This window comes from Sinohyriopsis cumingii, chromosome 8, assembly GCF_028554795.1.
Source record: "Sinohyriopsis cumingii isolate HCF-2022 chromosome 8, ASM2855479v2, whole genome shotgun sequence".
NCBI lineage: Eukaryota > Metazoa > Mollusca > Bivalvia > Unionida > Unionidae > Sinohyriopsis > Sinohyriopsis cumingii.
In genome coordinates, this window is record NC_142968.1 from 39,463,018 (window position 1) to 39,481,413 (window position 18,396).

At 33.8% G+C, this 18,396-nt stretch overlaps 1 protein-coding gene across 1 annotated transcript in view; it reads right to left on the bottom strand.

Annotated features, from left to right (window-relative positions):
• Positions 1-18,396, bottom strand: part of LOC149793322 (uncharacterized) — a 54,227-nt gene that overhangs the window by 21,754 nt on the left and 14,077 nt on the right. The window contains exons 3-4 of the mRNA XM_089968981.1: positions 9,797-9,925; positions 4,324-4,608 (exon numbers count right to left, since the gene is read on the bottom strand). Coding sequence (XP_089825107.1) covers positions 4,324-4,608; positions 9,797-9,925 — 414 coding nt within the window. The remainder of the gene's footprint in view (positions 1-4,323; positions 4,609-9,796; positions 9,926-18,396) is intronic.

The following is an 18,396-nucleotide window of genomic DNA, read 5'->3' on the forward strand; positions in this document are numbered from 1 at the left end:
TCATTTCTGATGAAATATTCCCAGTATGGAGATCAAATATCTAGAATCAGGAATAATGCTAATTTCTAAAATGATTGCACTGAAAAATCAGCACTAAATATAAGAAACTCATGCATTATATTTTCAAGTCCAACTTCTATATCTTCACTGAATCCATTTTATATTAAAGAAATTACCCAATTAGAACAACTTCCTCCTAAATTTTCAGTTCTATAACTGACCCAGATTTTAATCTTGAAGATTCTTTAACTTCAAAGCCAGTGCTCAAGCTCCAACTGATATGTTATTAGTAAGTATGAATTTGTTTTTCATTTTTTTATGTATGAGCATATGTATGCCTTCACTCAGATTGACTGCTAAATATTCAAATAGATTCCTGAATTCTGATAATGCTTATGGTGACCATTCACAGGGTACAGCACTCCTAAGTTCATAATTATCAGACTCTACATTAAGAGCAGTTTTCTTTTTGTGATGTATCTTCAGAGCTATTGCTTTGAGGTCATTTCTATGAACAGATAAAAAGCCTCTTTGGAAATGACTTTGGCAAGGGACAATCCCTCCACTAACTAGGCTTTGCCTCCTCACTTATTGCATAACACGTGATAAACTTATCCATCAAAATTATTACTGATAATAGAAGATTTCACCATGACATTTTTCCAGGGTATAAACTTAAATTTTAATACTGGTAGTTATCCTATATATACTTAAAGAAGTAACTTTTCCATGGTTGGTTTGTTATCAAAATGTATTGGATAATTATTTATCATTGTTTCTATTTTTTACTAACTTGATTCAGATAAGAAAAATCTGTTTGGTTGTCAGTGTAGACATCATGACACAGAAGTCCACATAAAGCAGGTAGGAAAGTCAGGACCTCAATTAAAGACAATGAAAATAGTATTACCTCTATTTAACCATGATTATTTATATCAGTGTATCCCCCAGGGGTGTAAAAATAAGGGTAACAAAAACCCCTTGGTGTCATAACTAGGGCTCACATAAAACATGTGGGAGTAAAAAAAAATGTTCTGACAAATTTTCATCTGACTCATACTTTTTCAGCTTGAAATAGGATATTGCAACTTGCACAACATACTCTCCCTCCCTCTAAACATGCAAATAAACCAACATGCACAATTAACAAACAAATGCATTGTCCATTCAAAGAATAATTTTATTAGTTCATTTTTCTTTTAAAGTCATAATTTTATTAGTCTCCTTATAATCTTTTTGAAACAATATTATAGACCAACACATTACATACAAGCCAATACAAAAAGCGTAATAAATCTTTTTAACCAAATGGTAGTTAATTTACTGCCTGTCATAAAATGTGTACTATCACTGGTTTCATTGTACTTTGTCCCAGAACAAATTTATCCAAAATTCAAGGAGGCTAATGATTTATCATGTTTCTAATTTCTAATAAGTTACACTTGAACTTTAAGATCTTTCTGTTATTGCAGCAAAGTTAAAAACCAACAAAATCGGCAATGACCCCTTGACTGTGTAATCTAAATAAATGCATTTGTCTCTGCATGTTTATGATCTCTTTGTTGTGAAAGAATGTCTTGGGATATAATGTGTTCTCCGGATATCTTGTGGCGAACGAGGGCAGATTTTAAAAAAATGAAAGGATTATTCACTTTTACAGTCTTCGCAATCACGAGATCAGAAGTCACAACGGTATTAATCCTAATGGATGTGCTGTATTCCAGTCAAGGGAATTATTTTCTCCATTTTTCATTAAAGTCAGATCCACAGTTACTCTTTTGAGTTCAGCTTCTTTCACTTTCTTCGCTAATGATTCTTAGGGCAAGACGTCTTAATCTGGAGATCACTTTCTAGTGCAACAAGCATTGAGGTTAATCAAGATGACATCTTGCTGAGCTCAATGGAAATCGCGTGAGAGCTTGCGAGATTAGGGGAAGCTATTCTGTCATAACATTGCCTATGCTAGTCTGGTTCCTTATTTTGTATGTTCCCTGCGTTGCACTCCACTATACAAATAGGAGCGCAACACAGAGAGTAAACAAAGCGAAAACCAGTCAATGCCCATGCTTGAAGTATACACAATGACACCCTTTGAATCCTTTGCATCAAATAAATGCACGGCAACAAAATGTGTCCATTGATTTTCTCCAGCGTGCAACCCTGATGCACAAATGTGCGTAATGGGAAACACTGTTATATTATGTCATCCAATAATATATCAGTGTCTGTATGGATTATTATATTTAAAGGAATTGTTTAACAATGGGAACCCATTATCCTTATTATCAGTGGCATTATGCACCATGAATTAATTGTGGTTATAGTTCTACAGGTATCCAAACAGTACATTGGATTATAAATGACTGAAAGAAAAAGCAGAAGAAAAGAACAAACAACAAGAACTAATGCAGAGCTGCCAACTCTCCAGACTTGCAATTAGTGAAAAGTGGGATAAAAATTAGTGAATTTTGAATACAATTAGTGAAAAATTATATATTGACATTATATGAAAATCACAAAATAAAAATAAAACCTTATTTACACTGATTACATGTGCAAATTTATCTGCAGCCAAATTTACTAATATACACAAAGTTCACACTATTTGTCATGATAAGATGATTTGGCAGACTTGAACTTCCTCAACTGGTCTATGGTAAATTTGTTTTCAAAAGAGTTCAGGCTTCTTGCTCCTGGTTAATATTAGTGACTAAAATTGTTGCAAATTTTCAGCACCTAAGAAGGCACTAAAGTTTGCCTTATTTTTCCTGACAATAGGAAATAATCTTTCACTGTTAGTCACTGTTGCTGATCTCCAACTGAGAAAGGCAGGTTATGTTCAACAAGAAAGCCCACAAACAATGCTTCAGCATTGGTAGCATGAAGGACTTGAGCAGGTGGTTTAAAGTATTCCAAAACTGAAATCTGCTGGAGGTGCTTTTGCAGTGTGCTTCTTCACATCATTATGCAACATGCCCACAGGGGCTTGTAACACTGCTTACAATTTATCTGTCATACATGTACTATACAATAATATTACTACATGGTACATGTATGAGAGGTAAATTGTAAGCAGCAATACCAGCCCTTGTGCACACTCCCAACTGTAAAATCTGAGACACACTACTGTGTGAAAAGCATAATGTACATTGATGATTGATGGCTGAATACTAGGCCAAATTGTGGCATACTCAAATCTATACTTCACTTTTTTGTGGAATACAAAAAAAATCTTTTATCTTTAGGTGAAAACATTTTAACTGCAGTGTAGCTTAATTAATAAATGGTATTAATCCATAAAATGAAATGTCGAACAGTGAATGATTAGTGGTGCTGGGAAATGCGCAGAATACTGTGGAATCAAGCAAATTACAATACATGCTAATCTTTCAATATCTAACAAATTCCAGCACTCGAAAAAGCTGTCTTCATGTACTGTTTGTTTTTAAAAAAGTTACAGCTACTACAAGTATGCACACGTGCCATTTTTTTAAAAGGTCAGTTGGGCCCCTGTTTGTAAAACTTCTGTTCTAAATATATATTATATATATTACAATGCTTGCTACTGTAACAATTGGATCTAGTTCTACTAATATCACAACTAGCAATACAGGACTGTTATGGTTGTTAGTGACAACTGCTGCTATTTTGACTAGACTTAATAGAATAAAATTTATTTTATTCCTGAATTAAGCCGATTGAGAAATTTGTAATTTGTAATTTTTCTGCATGTGGTGTGAATCCATGAAATTCACACCAAAATTTTGAGGGTTGGCAGGTCTGATAATGGCAGTGTGATTGATCACTTCTGTAATTAGCAACCATATCTATTTTATTTCATTAAATAATAGACGAAAGAGTTGGTACAAATTAGTTGCTTGCTGTGATGTCACAATGAAAACTACGCTGGTTAATAAACAAATTCACACTACCCTAAACTGTGACTATTAGACTCAACAAATGCTTTTCTTAACCTAGTTTAGTACCCAGTCACCACTGTACAAGTCCATAGTGACTGATAGTTTTTGGCTTCAAGTTTCCTGACGGCAGTTAAGGTGCTGAGCACTGAATAATCAGGACTGAATAGGCTTTGATTAAACAAAATTAGTATTAAATTTTAAAACAATGATTTATATTTAGGATGAGTACATGCACACATGTGACCTTTATGACTTTTGCTATTGACTATAAAGGCCCGTATCAGCTAGGCTGACTAATAAGGCACCTCATATAACTAGACTGCTACACAAGCAAGCAAAGATCATATTATTCACAATTTGTCCTTAAATTCTAGTGAAAAGTTCTACTGGTAGTACAACTTACCATATTAGCTGTGTTTTGGATCAAAAACTGTGGCTGTAACCCAGCTGTGAGCTGTGACGGACTCAGGAAGATAACTTGCTGCATGCCCTGTAGAGTTGGGATTTGGGCAGTCTGAATGGTTGGGGTCAGGGTCTGTGACACAGCCTGCTGAACCTGAGTCACAGTATGTTGCTGTTGAAGCTGTTGTAATTGTTGCTGCTGAAACTGTAGCTGTAGTTGCTGTTGAAGCTGTTGAAGCTCAGCTGCTGATATCTGAATGGTTGGCAGGCCACTGGAAACAGGAATCTGTAATGTACATATATCATAATTTTATGTCTAAAAGATCACATCTGTTCTAACAGCTATTGATTTTGTGTGCTAACAACTGATAATTTGTACTCTTTATATGACAGGTTGTTCCTTAAATTTGTGGATTTGCATCTTAAAGATTGCATATTAGCAGTTATTTAATTTTGTGGTTTAACCTCTACATATACACAAAATAAAACATGCTAATGAATAATTATATGCTGATGCAAACTGTGATCACCTGAATGCTTAAAATAATACTACCACATCTACGTGCACAAATAAAACACCTATAAAATCAATCATTTACACTGTGTAAGATAGAAATAACTCTTTTTGTGCCAGCTTCATATGCAGACCAACTTCAATCACCAGACATGACCATAAATAAAGATTATGAAGATTTAAATTCAGACTTCCATAATTGATATGCTAAACAGGTTATGGAGGCCACCACAAGAAACGATGTTTCTGGTGATGTTCAGTTCATTGTATTAAAGAACACTGCAACCTCAATTACCAAGTCAATTCAAATGAATGAAAGATCAACCAAATCATCAGTGGGTTTGAGAATGCTGGACTTATTTAATTTTGCAATTATGGGATATTTACCTGACGAGCAATGTAGATACAGTAGTTTTATCTGAAAATCTGTAAAGTGTGAGCTTTAATACCCAGCTGTAATTAGTGGAGATTTTGTAAACGAGTTATCAGGGCGCGAGTTATAGAGGGAGTTGTGTATAATGTTTGCATTGGTTAATTGCTCACCTGCAAATGACAATGACCAATTATGCTTGACTATAAAAAATAGTTGGCATATGACAATTGCAAGGTCCCAGGACATTATACCTGTATAATAAAAATGCACAAAGTACACCTCTCCCTTGATAACTTGCACACAACCAGGTCCACAAACATGGTCCTATCTACTGTTTTCAACTATAAAACAAGCGATATATCAATGTTTCAGTTACCAATTATGATGACAATTTTCTTCAAGTTTTAAGAAATAGGGAACATTGTTTGTATTTTCTTGTTTCAGAAAATGGGATCCACGCCTGACCCCACATTATAAGTGGGTTTGCAAATTATCAGGGTGCGAGTTATCAAGGGAGTGGTGTATGTATTGTATGTAGTATTGTTTCACACATCAGCAGAATACTGGAGACTGATGTGAATTAATGTATTACTCTAAATTTTGAAGAACAATTCAGAGATTAGCCAAACTGCAACAACTAAAATGTTGTCTATGGTGTGTGATATTAATAAGACATGAGGCTAACCCTACACCCCAAATTACTACAATCTCTGCACCTTTCACGTATTGTAATATGTTGAGAAGGACCCAATATCATGGATTCTTTTCCAATAACCAACAGGATCATAAAAATAAACTTTTTATTGATCCTGCTTTAATTTCACTGTTCCAGAGAGGTCATACAGAAGCCAGTTCAGTTTCTAATTCACTGTTGTTCTTTAACATCAACCCAAAACAATAATAACTGTATTTCACCAAAAGTGTGCACTTTTGTATTTCCCCCAAAATCCACTGCTTCTAATGGATCATACTTCAGCCATTTGTGTTTGTTTTCCCAGCATTTTTGGTACTTTCTTAGTCTCTTCTCTCAATCATATTTGTGATCAGTCTCTCTTGATTTGGTGTTGACTAAGCACCTTGCAAATACTTCCATATGCTTACAAAAGTCACCTCACAATAGGATGAATGTTTATCAGTAATAATATAAACAGTAAAGCATATTGTTTAGTATAATTTTTGATTATTCACCGAGTCAGCAAATGTGACCCATTCTGATTGGTCAATAGTATCGTGATACCCTATACCTTATGCTATTATCAGCAATCACCACTCCAGTAGCCTAGTGGTTACAGCATCTGTCTCGAATGCGGGAGGTCGCAGGTTCGATCCCTGGCCAAGTTATATCAAAGATTTATATAAATGGTGCCTCACTAGGTGCTCAGCATTAAGAGTTTAGTGTTAGGACTGGTCAGCCTGGTGTCAGGATAATGTGGCTGGCTGGTATTGTCATGCTACATGTCTGTGGCATGATGCCCCATTGCTAGACATCACTATAAACTGCCACACTGACATCATAGCGATATACTGAAAAATTTTCTAAAGCTATGTTAAAAATACACACACATTATCAGCAATGAAATCTGACCTTGGGTGCAATCAAAGCCAATGTAACAGGCGAGTTCAACATGTTTGAAGACTGTCTGGACAAGATTACTGGGTGACTGGTTCAACTTCTGTCCATTTGCACCACAAGCATTTATTATACCTCAAGAATAGTAAACCACTAGTACATAGTACAAGTCATCTTTTCATTAAATGGGTATGTTACATTTGTGTAAAACATGTCATTCTATCCAGAAATGTATGTTATACAAGTGTAGTACATGTCATTCTATCATTAAATGGGTATGTTATGCAAGTGTGGCATAGTTAATTCTATTATTAATGGTTATGTGATACAAGTATAGCATAGTTCATTCTATCATAAAATGGGTGTTATGGAAGTGTAGCATTGTTCATTCTATTATTAATGGATATGTGATGCAAGCGTAGCATAGTTCATAAAATGTATCATAAAATGGGTGGTATGGAAGTGTAGCATTGTTCATTCTATTATTAATGGATATGTGATACAAGTGTAGCATAATTTATTCTATTATTAACGGTTATGTGATACAAGTGTAGCATTGTTCATTCGATTATTAATGGTTATGTGATACAAGTATAGCATAGTTCATTCTATCATTAAATGGATGGTATAGCATAGTCTGAATTTCCTCTGACCGCTGCCACCCCATTTTTGATATTTGGACACTGATGTTGGGGTGTAGGATTAGAGTCCACTGCCTATCGAAAAGTTGGAATTCACTGACACAATTTGGTGTTGGCATATGGTACCTGTTAAGTAGCCGGCATAGCAAATTTGAATGACCTTTCATCAATATCATGAAATCGATAGGAATACGATTTATTTTCTCTGAAATTATGAGCATAACATAGGTCAATCAATGATTTAATGGGTAATTTATATAAGTGTAGCATAGGTCAATCTATGATTGTCCATATATATTTACAATTATGAAACAGTTTTAAATATTAACATTATCAAAATAAAATTTACAAGTTTTAACAGTACTGAATTACACATCATCAAATTATTTAAAATAAAGATTGTTACAACATTCTTGGATAAACACGGGTTATTATGTTTTGGAATAAATATTTTTGCTTTCTCAATGTTTCCCAGTCAAATTCCTCATTAAAACTCCAAAAGGTTTTGTCATAATGTTTCTTTGTTACGATGTTTATCTGATTATGCTATTTGACTTGTGTGGTCCTTCAGGAAAATTAATTCAAAATTATGTTTTTATCACCTGATAAGATGAAGCCAGAAATGGTGATCATTTAACTCTTTACCTTCTGCTAATGCCTACATGTGATGTTAAAAATAGACATATATTCCCTGAGATGCATAAACAAGCTGCTAAAATTATTTTCTCTTTGCCTTTGTTGTCTCATACACGCATTTCCGGCCAAGGGTTGGGAAACCCCAGAGATGTACATAAACATTTCATATTAAAGCTTTGCATTGGATGAAATAGCAAACATCTGGTCTTTTTAACAATATTTAGCCAATGAAATTAGTCCTTATATAAAATGATGAAAGTGTTCTACTAGTAGTTTTACAGCCTATAAGTGGGAATTCCCAATGAAAACAAGGTCAGTTGTGAAAGTGAAAGAAAATGGCAACATTCAAGTATTCAGATGATTCCGACTTAAGTTTGGAAGGATTTGAAAGTGATGACACTGCAAATTATATAGACTTTAACAATCAGATTCAAGATGAAGGATCAGGCATTATTAAAAGTCCTGTTTCGACACCTGATATTTCAGATTTATCTGAATCTGAGGATAAAACATGCGACAATCTTGTCTCATCGGAACATGTGGGCTTAGTACATTGGACAAGTTTACAGCCAATTCAGGGCCAACATTTCAATTCAATACAAATGCAAGGGAGATAAATTTCTTTTAAAATTTATTCCCAAAGAAATATTCCAGTAGCTGACATGAACAGAAAAACAAAGGAGAAGCTTGATCCGAAGTAGTCATTTGGTTGCAGAAATGAAGGCATAATAATGCAAATTCCACAATACACTTAGAGTGTCTAACCAAAAAAAATTCTCACTAAATTACATTGTTTGCATGGGACGAGATTGAAATAGAAAATGTAGACAGAATGTCCACTAACTCAAGTAGCTCTCATTCAGGCAGCCATTATGATACTCTAGGGGTTCAGCCTACAGACAGCTACTAAAAGGCAGGCTGCTTAGCAGGCTTTGTTGGAGAGCAATTAGTACTTGCAGAAGGTAAAGAGTTAAATAACAAAAGACATGATAATCACACCTCATTGATAATTGATAATTTTTAATCATGGGTTGTTGGTTCAATGCAATTAAAGCATGAAATGAAATGTTTTGTTTTGTAATTTTCTGAAATGGTCAAGTTCCAGATACAGGTATGGATATTAAACAGTATTTACTAGCTCAAAGTGAGAAAACATATTCTTTAGAAGCAAATGAAATACACATTAACAAAAAATCTCAGGTTAATAAACAAAATAACTACTGACAATTTCTTTACATCCAAAATAAAGAAATTACTAATTTATAAGTCATTAGGCTATTAAGCAGAAATGTTTTCAAATAAAAGTGATTTTTTTTATTCACTAGATAGTACATGTAGTTGTTGACACTTTAAGTGTATAGTAAAACTCAAAGGTTTTATTAGTTTTGTTTAATATGTACTTTATACCAATGTAAACTGTTTGAAAATGTAATTGCTATTACATGCGAGTTCAAAAGTAAAATTTTCTCAGTCATCAAACCAGCATAAATGGTTGCTACAGTTTCTGCATCACTAACATGGACATAAACATTTTGAAAAATAAACAATGAATATGGCTATGTTTCTTAGTTTTAACATTATAAAAAGCCCAGCCTGCTTTAAAATGTTATCAGCAATCTTGACTGTAAATATTATATATAAACCAAATCTAGTTTAATGTTCCTGCATTCATTACTTTTAAATTATCTGATCTTCAGGTGAAATTTGTGTAGCTCAATGATTTCTATTAATCACACTTACAACAGCTTGGCCAAATGGATTCTGTATGATAAATGGCTGAGAGGCTCCAAAAGGAAGCTGCTGGGTCAGAATGGTTTGCTGAGCAGCTTGGGTGGCAGCTGTCGAGGCATTAGTCTGGTTCACCATCACCTACAAATTACAAACAATTGATATAGTACTGTAAATAATTAAGCAACAAATGATAAATTGTTTGTACATGTACAATTTCTTGCCCTACTTCCATGCACGATTTCAGTATAAATTGACTGTATATTTTCATTTATTTCAGCATGGTAGAAAGTAAATGCCCTCTTAAAATCCAGAAAAAATTAGTTATTTCTCTGTAACTCTTCAAAATCTAAGGGTGTATTTTGTCATACAAATCTGAATGAAATGGAAGAGTTTTGTAGCTTGTAAGAAATGGCAAGGAGATGCACCCTGCCTTCTTTACTGTCCACCATTTTATATTATAATTTAAACAAGAGTCCCTAAACAAAATTGTTGCTCTATTGGCTAAAAAGAATGTCCAGTAATCCAAAATAAGACTGTTTCTTTAAATCTGCAGAGTACTGAAAGGGTCTTGGATAATCTTAAGGAACTCCAACATTGCAAATTTGGTAACAAATGAATTTTCTTACACGTCTGATCTAACACATTCACATGATACTGTTAGAGCAGCACAAATTTCTTTCTTATGGTCATTTATTTTGAACCTGATGTCATGGATGGAAAATGATTAAACTTATCTCAATGTCAAGATACTATAGTATCAGAAATTTTCATGGGTGACCAATTTTCATTGTTTTCATTATTGCTCCGAGCCAAGAATTTAAAGTCTCAATGAAAATCAGCCATGTTTGAAGATGAGCCACTCCAATCTCCCCATTTTTTAAAACTGGGTTTCATTCCCAGATATAAAAAAGCTACTAGTATTTGGTAAATCAATGTCAATACTGTTATCTGGTAATAAAATGCTAGCTAGTACATGTGGTTATTTTAATCTTTGAAAAAAAAGAAGTATAAATCATTTTATATTATTCAAATGCAAACATATGGATATGGTATCTGGCAGCTAATTTCCACTCACTGCCTTAAATTGATGTGAGACAAGTAAGGATACAGAGAAAAGAGAAAAAGCATACGGTATTCAAACACTAGTAATAATGAAAATGAAAGAAAAAATAATAAAAAGTACTAGAATATGGCATTCAGATTTAATACTTATTCAATCTGATCAAAATATTTAAATCCTACTGAGAGCACATTTTATTTTATCCATGCATTTTAAATCCAAAAGAACAAAAAATCCTGCAAAATACTATAACTATCACCTAAAGCTCTATTAATAATGATATACTATGTACATACACTTATTGCAACAATGTATAAAAAAAAACTCACATGTCAACCATTTGAAAACATAGCCAATGAATTAACACTTTGTCAATCAAATCTCACAAATGCTTATCAGGTAAATAATCCCAAACTGCAGAATTAAAATGTCAAGCTTTCTCAGAACCACTAAAAATTAGGTCCAATCTTTTACTCATCATTGTATTAGCTACAATTATCCATTCTGCATGAATAGGCTTGATTAAGATTGCACGGTTCACGTATACAGTGCAGTGATTGATACTAAAAACATCTGGCTTTTTTATGTCATGCATGACCTATTTAGTATACAAGTTGTGAATTCTGCTTTTAATTCTTCTTTGTATCCTTTATGTATCATCAAGTACAGTGGTTAAATTTGGTCTTTACATGAAGCTGACGGAAACAAAGGAGTGATTCCACTGTCTTTCAATTTAATCAGCATCTTTGCACTTGGATGGCATCAGCTTCCTTTGATGTTCAACACTCAGACGAAACCATAGTGTAAGTGATTGATCTTTACAGGTGTTTTCTTTTTGTTCTTATAGAGATGGTAATATTGGTTTAGTGTTGTTGGCTGTATCAGCTTCCTTTGAGGTTATTCACTCTGATAAAACACGATGTAAGTAATGAACTTGTTAGGTCTTTCCTTTATGCTCAGACAAGTGACTGGATTGTTTAAAACACTTAAGTAACCACCTTTTGCATCAGCATAACTTTATTCTTTTATATTCTTTATTTTGGTTTTTTTGTAGAAGTTATGCCATAAAAATGACAACCTACTAATATGTAAACTTTGACAGGTAAAACCATGAATTTAAGTACCTGTGAAAATGTCTTTTTTAACAGAAGCACAAACATTTAGCTCAATCTAGATAAATGATACTACAGTATACACATGTGCTAAGTTTGATACTACAGTATACACATGTGTTAAGTTTGATACTGTGATATACACATGTAACCATGGCTCAGTCTAAATAATATTTTTGGATGAAAAAAATACCAATTTTTAACAGGTAATAATCAAGGTATTCATCAGACATAACCACAAAGCAGATGTGACAAGAATCCATTCATACTTGTTTATGTTGCCACACTCACAGGCCAGTACAACTGAATGTCTTGACTGTTGACCTTAAATTCAATGTCTGAACACTGACTATCATCTTGATTACTGGAATGCAACTAAATACCAAGTCTAGTCAAAGTTCATCTTTATATGTACAAGTCATAACCTTAGTGAAGTATACAAATGCAAGCAATGATCTTTGACTTGTCTCCAAGGCCAATTTAGGCCTGCTTTTCAAAACTACTTCAGAAAAATGGGGATTTATTGGTGGTCAAATATGTACCATTTTCATTCAAAAACAATTAAATACTGCAACAAATGTTTTAGTAAAACTACATCAATGCTACCATTTGTGCATGACAATAAGTAATAACAAGATTTTCAAGACAGCCACTATGGTACCATGTGAGATGTCAGATGAATACCATTCTCATCCAGCTATAGATTTTTATAATGGGTCTATTTTTAGTGAAACCCCATGTCAATAAAAACATCTATACAGAAGTAAGCACAAAAAGATTTTCAAGACAGCCATAAATGCATCAATTTTGAGGATTAACATCATTTTAATATAGAACAAATTAATATATATATATATATATATATAGCCAAGAATTACATTTTTTAAATGTTAGTATGGCCACCAGTTTAGAACTAGCTGTCATGAGATTTTTCAAATTCATTGAGGTCACAAGGACATCATTTTAATTTGAACTAAAAACATAGTGAGCTGTGTTTTGTGAAAATGCAACATCAATACAACAATCCTTGTAGGAACAGCAATAAAAAGATTTTCAGGACAACAACCACTGATCAATAACAAATTTATTTAGGATTTGCTAGGCATAATACAAGATCTTTTAGTAAGGAGTAACAAAATATTTAAGATGACCACCACAGCAGCCATATATGATGTCAAGGGGGCACCATTTTCAATTAGAACCACCAAGATATCGTAATTAGTCTTTTACTGAAAACTCATGTCAGTAAGACAATCCATTCATGAGTAGTATGATAGTAAGATTTTCAAGACAGACATAATGGCAAGAAATTGTGTTTGGCACCAGTCATCGAATATAGTCTGATCAAGATTTGACCAGGCTGGATAATTTGTCAGACAAATAAATTGATAATGATCATTATCCTTGTGATTTATTTCTGTAATATTTTCTTGTACTTTCATCATAACAATGCCATTTCTATGTCCTACTAAGCAAGTGACCTCCATAGTTTTGATACCTGTGATTTGATTAGTCAATCTTCAGTGACACTAAACCAATTAACTCATTAACCCCTGAGGCAAACAGCTAAGTGTTCCCCTACAGCATACATGCAGAGGGATCATCTAGAGCAGTCTCTGACCTTGCCAGTGCCTGTATCCCCCAAGATGTGCTGACAGCACATGACTTGCTGAATTTTACTGAGGGAACTATTTGCAATAAATTAGTTATTTTTTGCTTTGTATTACTTCAGTTACACTGAAAATTGTTAAATTTCATGAAACATGCAGAAATAAAAGTCAGCATAACAGTAAAAATAAATGATTTACTTACCAATTTGCTACTTGTGTCATTTACGATCAATGTGTTATTTATAATCCACAAAACCCATCATGATTTCACAACAAATAATTCAAACTTTCAACATATGAAATAATTTTATTTTACGTCGACAGAAATTCCATTTCATGTCTCTTGCAACCTTTAACCTCGTGTGAAAACTGCAAACAGACAGGCATACCTTTTACATACCTTTCTTCCTTAGAATTCTACACTGAACATTTAAAAAATAACAAAACACATTGAACAAACTCAGAATTATGTACACGCGTGCAAACTAAATTCATTTGCCAAACATTTGTCAATTTTTCAAAAGACCTAGAAAATTCTCCATCAAAGTCTGTAAGATAACTTTCTACTCCCAACAGTTCATTCTCATCATTTTACATCATTTTCAAATCTAAATAACTCCACTATTTATGGCTCAATCGAAATCATTTTTTCCACCTTTGTGCTGCAATATTTTTTATATCTTTGTAAGCTAAAATCTGATTGGTTAAACTGCCTGCATAATGAAAAAATGGACTGAAATCAACCAATGGTTTGTGCCACTCTAACTCATCAAGCGGGATACAGATTAATACTGCCACTCAAAAGCTCACCCAGGATACAGGCAAGGTAAACTGTGCCAGATTGGCATGGCACCCTGGAGATGAGGGAGGTAAAGTACTATAAGTTATTGAGCTGGCAGGGGTTAATGAGGTAATGCATGTTTTTCTTGGCTAATCATATATAAGGAAATGTGATGTCATTGGCTTACATCAAAGATGTGACTCATGTTATGCCCTAGAGTACATTATGGGCACCACTATGTTAAATAAACATTTAAACAGAATTTATCAAGAATATTACGATTAGTGAGAGAACAGGTTCATAACTGCAAAATAAATACATGTATTACTTCACCTTAGTGTTCAGCCACGTAAAATAAATGACAAAGGGTATGATGTGTGAGTGTTATGAGTAGGGACTGACAGGGGTGTAAATGAAATTATGGTGCAGTGCACTCCTTACAAAAAGACATACTCCAAAGACCAAGACATGTTGCATATGGTGAAGATAAGTGGTCACGATTTGACAAACATCAATTTTCAAGCTGCCCTTAAGTGGACAACATTAAAGAAGAAAAAAATGCAGCTCTAAATGAGCAAAAAATATTTTCTGGAATTCAAAATTGCTTCCGTTTAACTCTGAGTGTTCAGACCATCACCGATATTCTTCAGTGATAATAAAACTTTTAAATTAGCTGCTGTGGTGAACATACTTGCTGTGAGCATGGCATCATTTTTGTTTAGGACAAAGTTGACATTAAAAGTGTTTTGGTGAAAAACCCATGTCATAATGATCATATATTCATGAAGAGTAGTGAAATGAAACAGATCTGCAAGACAAATGTGGTGGCAGCCATGCTGGATGTATGAATGGCACCATGTTCATTTAAGATCAATAGTGTATCATAAGGTTATTGGTGAAACCCTATGTTTATATAACCATCCATTTGGGAGGAATAGAAATAAAACTTTCCAGCTATGACAATCCATTCAGGAGTAGCAATGATTTTCAAAGATGGCTGCTGTGGTGGCCATTTTGGATGTCTGATTGGCATGACTTTCATGTTTTAGAGAAAACCTCATGATGATTTAACCATCCAGTCAGGAATAATGACATTATGATTTTCAAGAATCTTCAATTTTCACCATTTTCACTTAAGACCAACTAGACATAGGTAATCTTTTTGAAAAAACTCATTATTATGACCATCCATTCAGGATCAGCAGCAATAGCAAGATTTTCAAGGCAGCTGCCATGGTGGCCATATTGAATGCCAGATCATCAGCATTTAAACACTGTCTTGTAGTAAAAACTTATGTTGATATTACCATTGAGAAGGAGTAGCAATAACAAGACTTTCACATGGCTACCATGATGGCCATAGTAGATGTCAGATTGGCACAATTTTTATTTAGGACAAACAGATATTATAAGTAGTCTTTTTAGTGCCCCCCCCCCCAACTGATGTAACCATCCTTTCAGGTGGAACAGTGATAATATGATGTTCTGCTGTGGTGGCCATAATGGATGTCAGATTGGTACCATTTTCAACTAGGATCAACCAGACATGAAAGGAGATCTTTTAGTGACAACTCAATGTTGAAATGACCATCTATTCAGAAGCAGTAGCATGAACAACATTTTCAAGATGGCTGCCAAGGCAGTCATATTGTAAGCCAGACTAGCACCATTTTCATTTAAGACCAACTAGACATTATCGGACACATTTTAGTATACAAAAACCGTCAAGAGGAGAAATGATAACAAGATTTTAAAAATAGCTGCTGTGGTGGCCATATTGGATGTAAGATTGGTAACATTTCCATTTAGGACCAATCTGACATCATGTGAAGTCTCTTGGTAGAAACCACATGTGGGTATGACCATCTATTCAGGACAGGTATTTAAGATTTTCAAGATGGCTGCAATGATGGCCATACTGAAAATCCAGTCTGCATCATGTTGATTTAGGAAATAAATGAGACATCATGTTATGTTGTTTAGTGAAAACCCCATTTGGATATGACCATCCATTGGAAAGATCAGTGGAAAAAAGATTTTCAATACGGTCATTGTGGCAGCATTATTGGATGTCTAAGCAGCATGATTTTCTCTCAGGACCAACTAGACCAGAGTTGTCAAACTCATTTACTCTAGCAGGCCAGATCTATCATGAACGATGATAAGCATAAAAACTTAAAGCTAACACCCTTGAACAAGACAACGGGATGAATGTCTGCATAAAGATTCAGGGCAATCCTCAAACTATTCTACATCAAACTTCTATGAATGGACTGATGGACACTGGATGACAGACAATAGACCAACCCATAAGCTCTTCTGATCTAAGACCAGTAGAACTAAAAATCAAACAAGTGAAACACAGTTTGTGACAGTATGCACAATATAACAGCTGCCTACTGTTCAGTAAACCCAATATGTAGAATGAGGGAAAGGTTGAGCTAGCTGCTTTGATTAAATGGCATTAGTTTGGTTATTGTAAACCATGTCTATGTAAGACATTTTGGTGAACATTGCAGCCTTAACTTGGAAAGCACAATTTTGATAAGCACCATTCAGCAAAGAAATTTAAATTCATCCTAGATCTTTTATAACACTCATATTTTATGGCATATTATGTTTCAAAAAAAGAGTGCTGAGATATTGTGAGATCTCTGATTTCTTTCCTGTAAATGCAATTGATTTATATTGTTTGTCAGAGAAATAAAAACGGCCATCAAATCAACTGGTTTTTAGTATGATGCATTAGCAGATATACTTTTTTTTATCCCAAACAATTATCAAATGCAGTTTTATATCTTGGGATCCCAGATGCATAGGACACTGTGTCCCCCAGCCTCCAAATTTCGGAAATACAACATTTTTATGGGACAAAGAAAGACTGTAGCAAAAAGTGCGATATAAGTGGCAGAAAGAATGCAATAATTTTGTCTTATATTGACAGTTTTTTTCACTCACTATCATTTGTTCCTGCACACTTACATTATTTCAATATATGTGTTATCATGTACACATGTAACTCAAGAAAACATTAATATGTTTGATTATCTGGCTAAACGTAAATAAGCTGCACCATGACATTTCCTGTTCCCGATTTTGCACTTATTTACTTTCAGTATTCCATCACAATATATTATAGTAAATACAGATGTATTCTTAATTACTTTTCTTTTCAAACTAATAAATCATTAAATAAATCTGCATAAATTTATTCTCTTCTGACATTAATCAAACCACTAACCTCATAAACAAGTTACATTAGAAGCAATCCAAGAGTTCACTTTGCAACTCGGTTGACAACCATAAACCATGAATGTTTTCACTGACAGGTACAATGTTTTAAAATGGTTATTCAGTGCCATCTTAAAGTTTTTATCACATCTAGCAACTGATAACACCAACAGAGACATGGACAGACATACACAAAAGAAAAGTCAGCATATTTTTTATTCTAACCTGATGAAAAGGTAACCACATAATTCCATACTCAATGTTCTATATAGACATGTGCCTTTCTGATTGCAATTTGACACACTTTCTTGCTAACAAAAACAAGGCAGCTGATTAACTTGATTCTCATGAGACTAGTTGACAAAAAGTAGGTAATGGTACTAATTCTTATACAGAAAATTGAACACAGACATTTATTGGAATGAATCATGGATATTCCTATGAACAGCAAAAGCAAATTGATTTATGTGGGATAAAGACTGAACGAAAAAATAAATATAGGATGTTGATTTCATTTGTCATGTAGATATGTTGGGGGTATTCTGCCACAAAACAATCATTCTGTATTCATTCAACATGACATGGAATTAAGCCGACAAAAAAAATATAGAACATAAATGTTAATCTCTTCTGTGTTTCCTTCTAGCAGCACATAAAATTTAAATATGGCAAAGTCACTGAGGATTGTTATAGTAGTAACATCACAATAATAGTTCTCAACCGCCTAAGAATAATGGTGAGTTTTCATAATGAATGAGCAATATGAATCTGACAGCATTCATAGAATGTTAAGAGCTGAATCATTTTCATTTGGA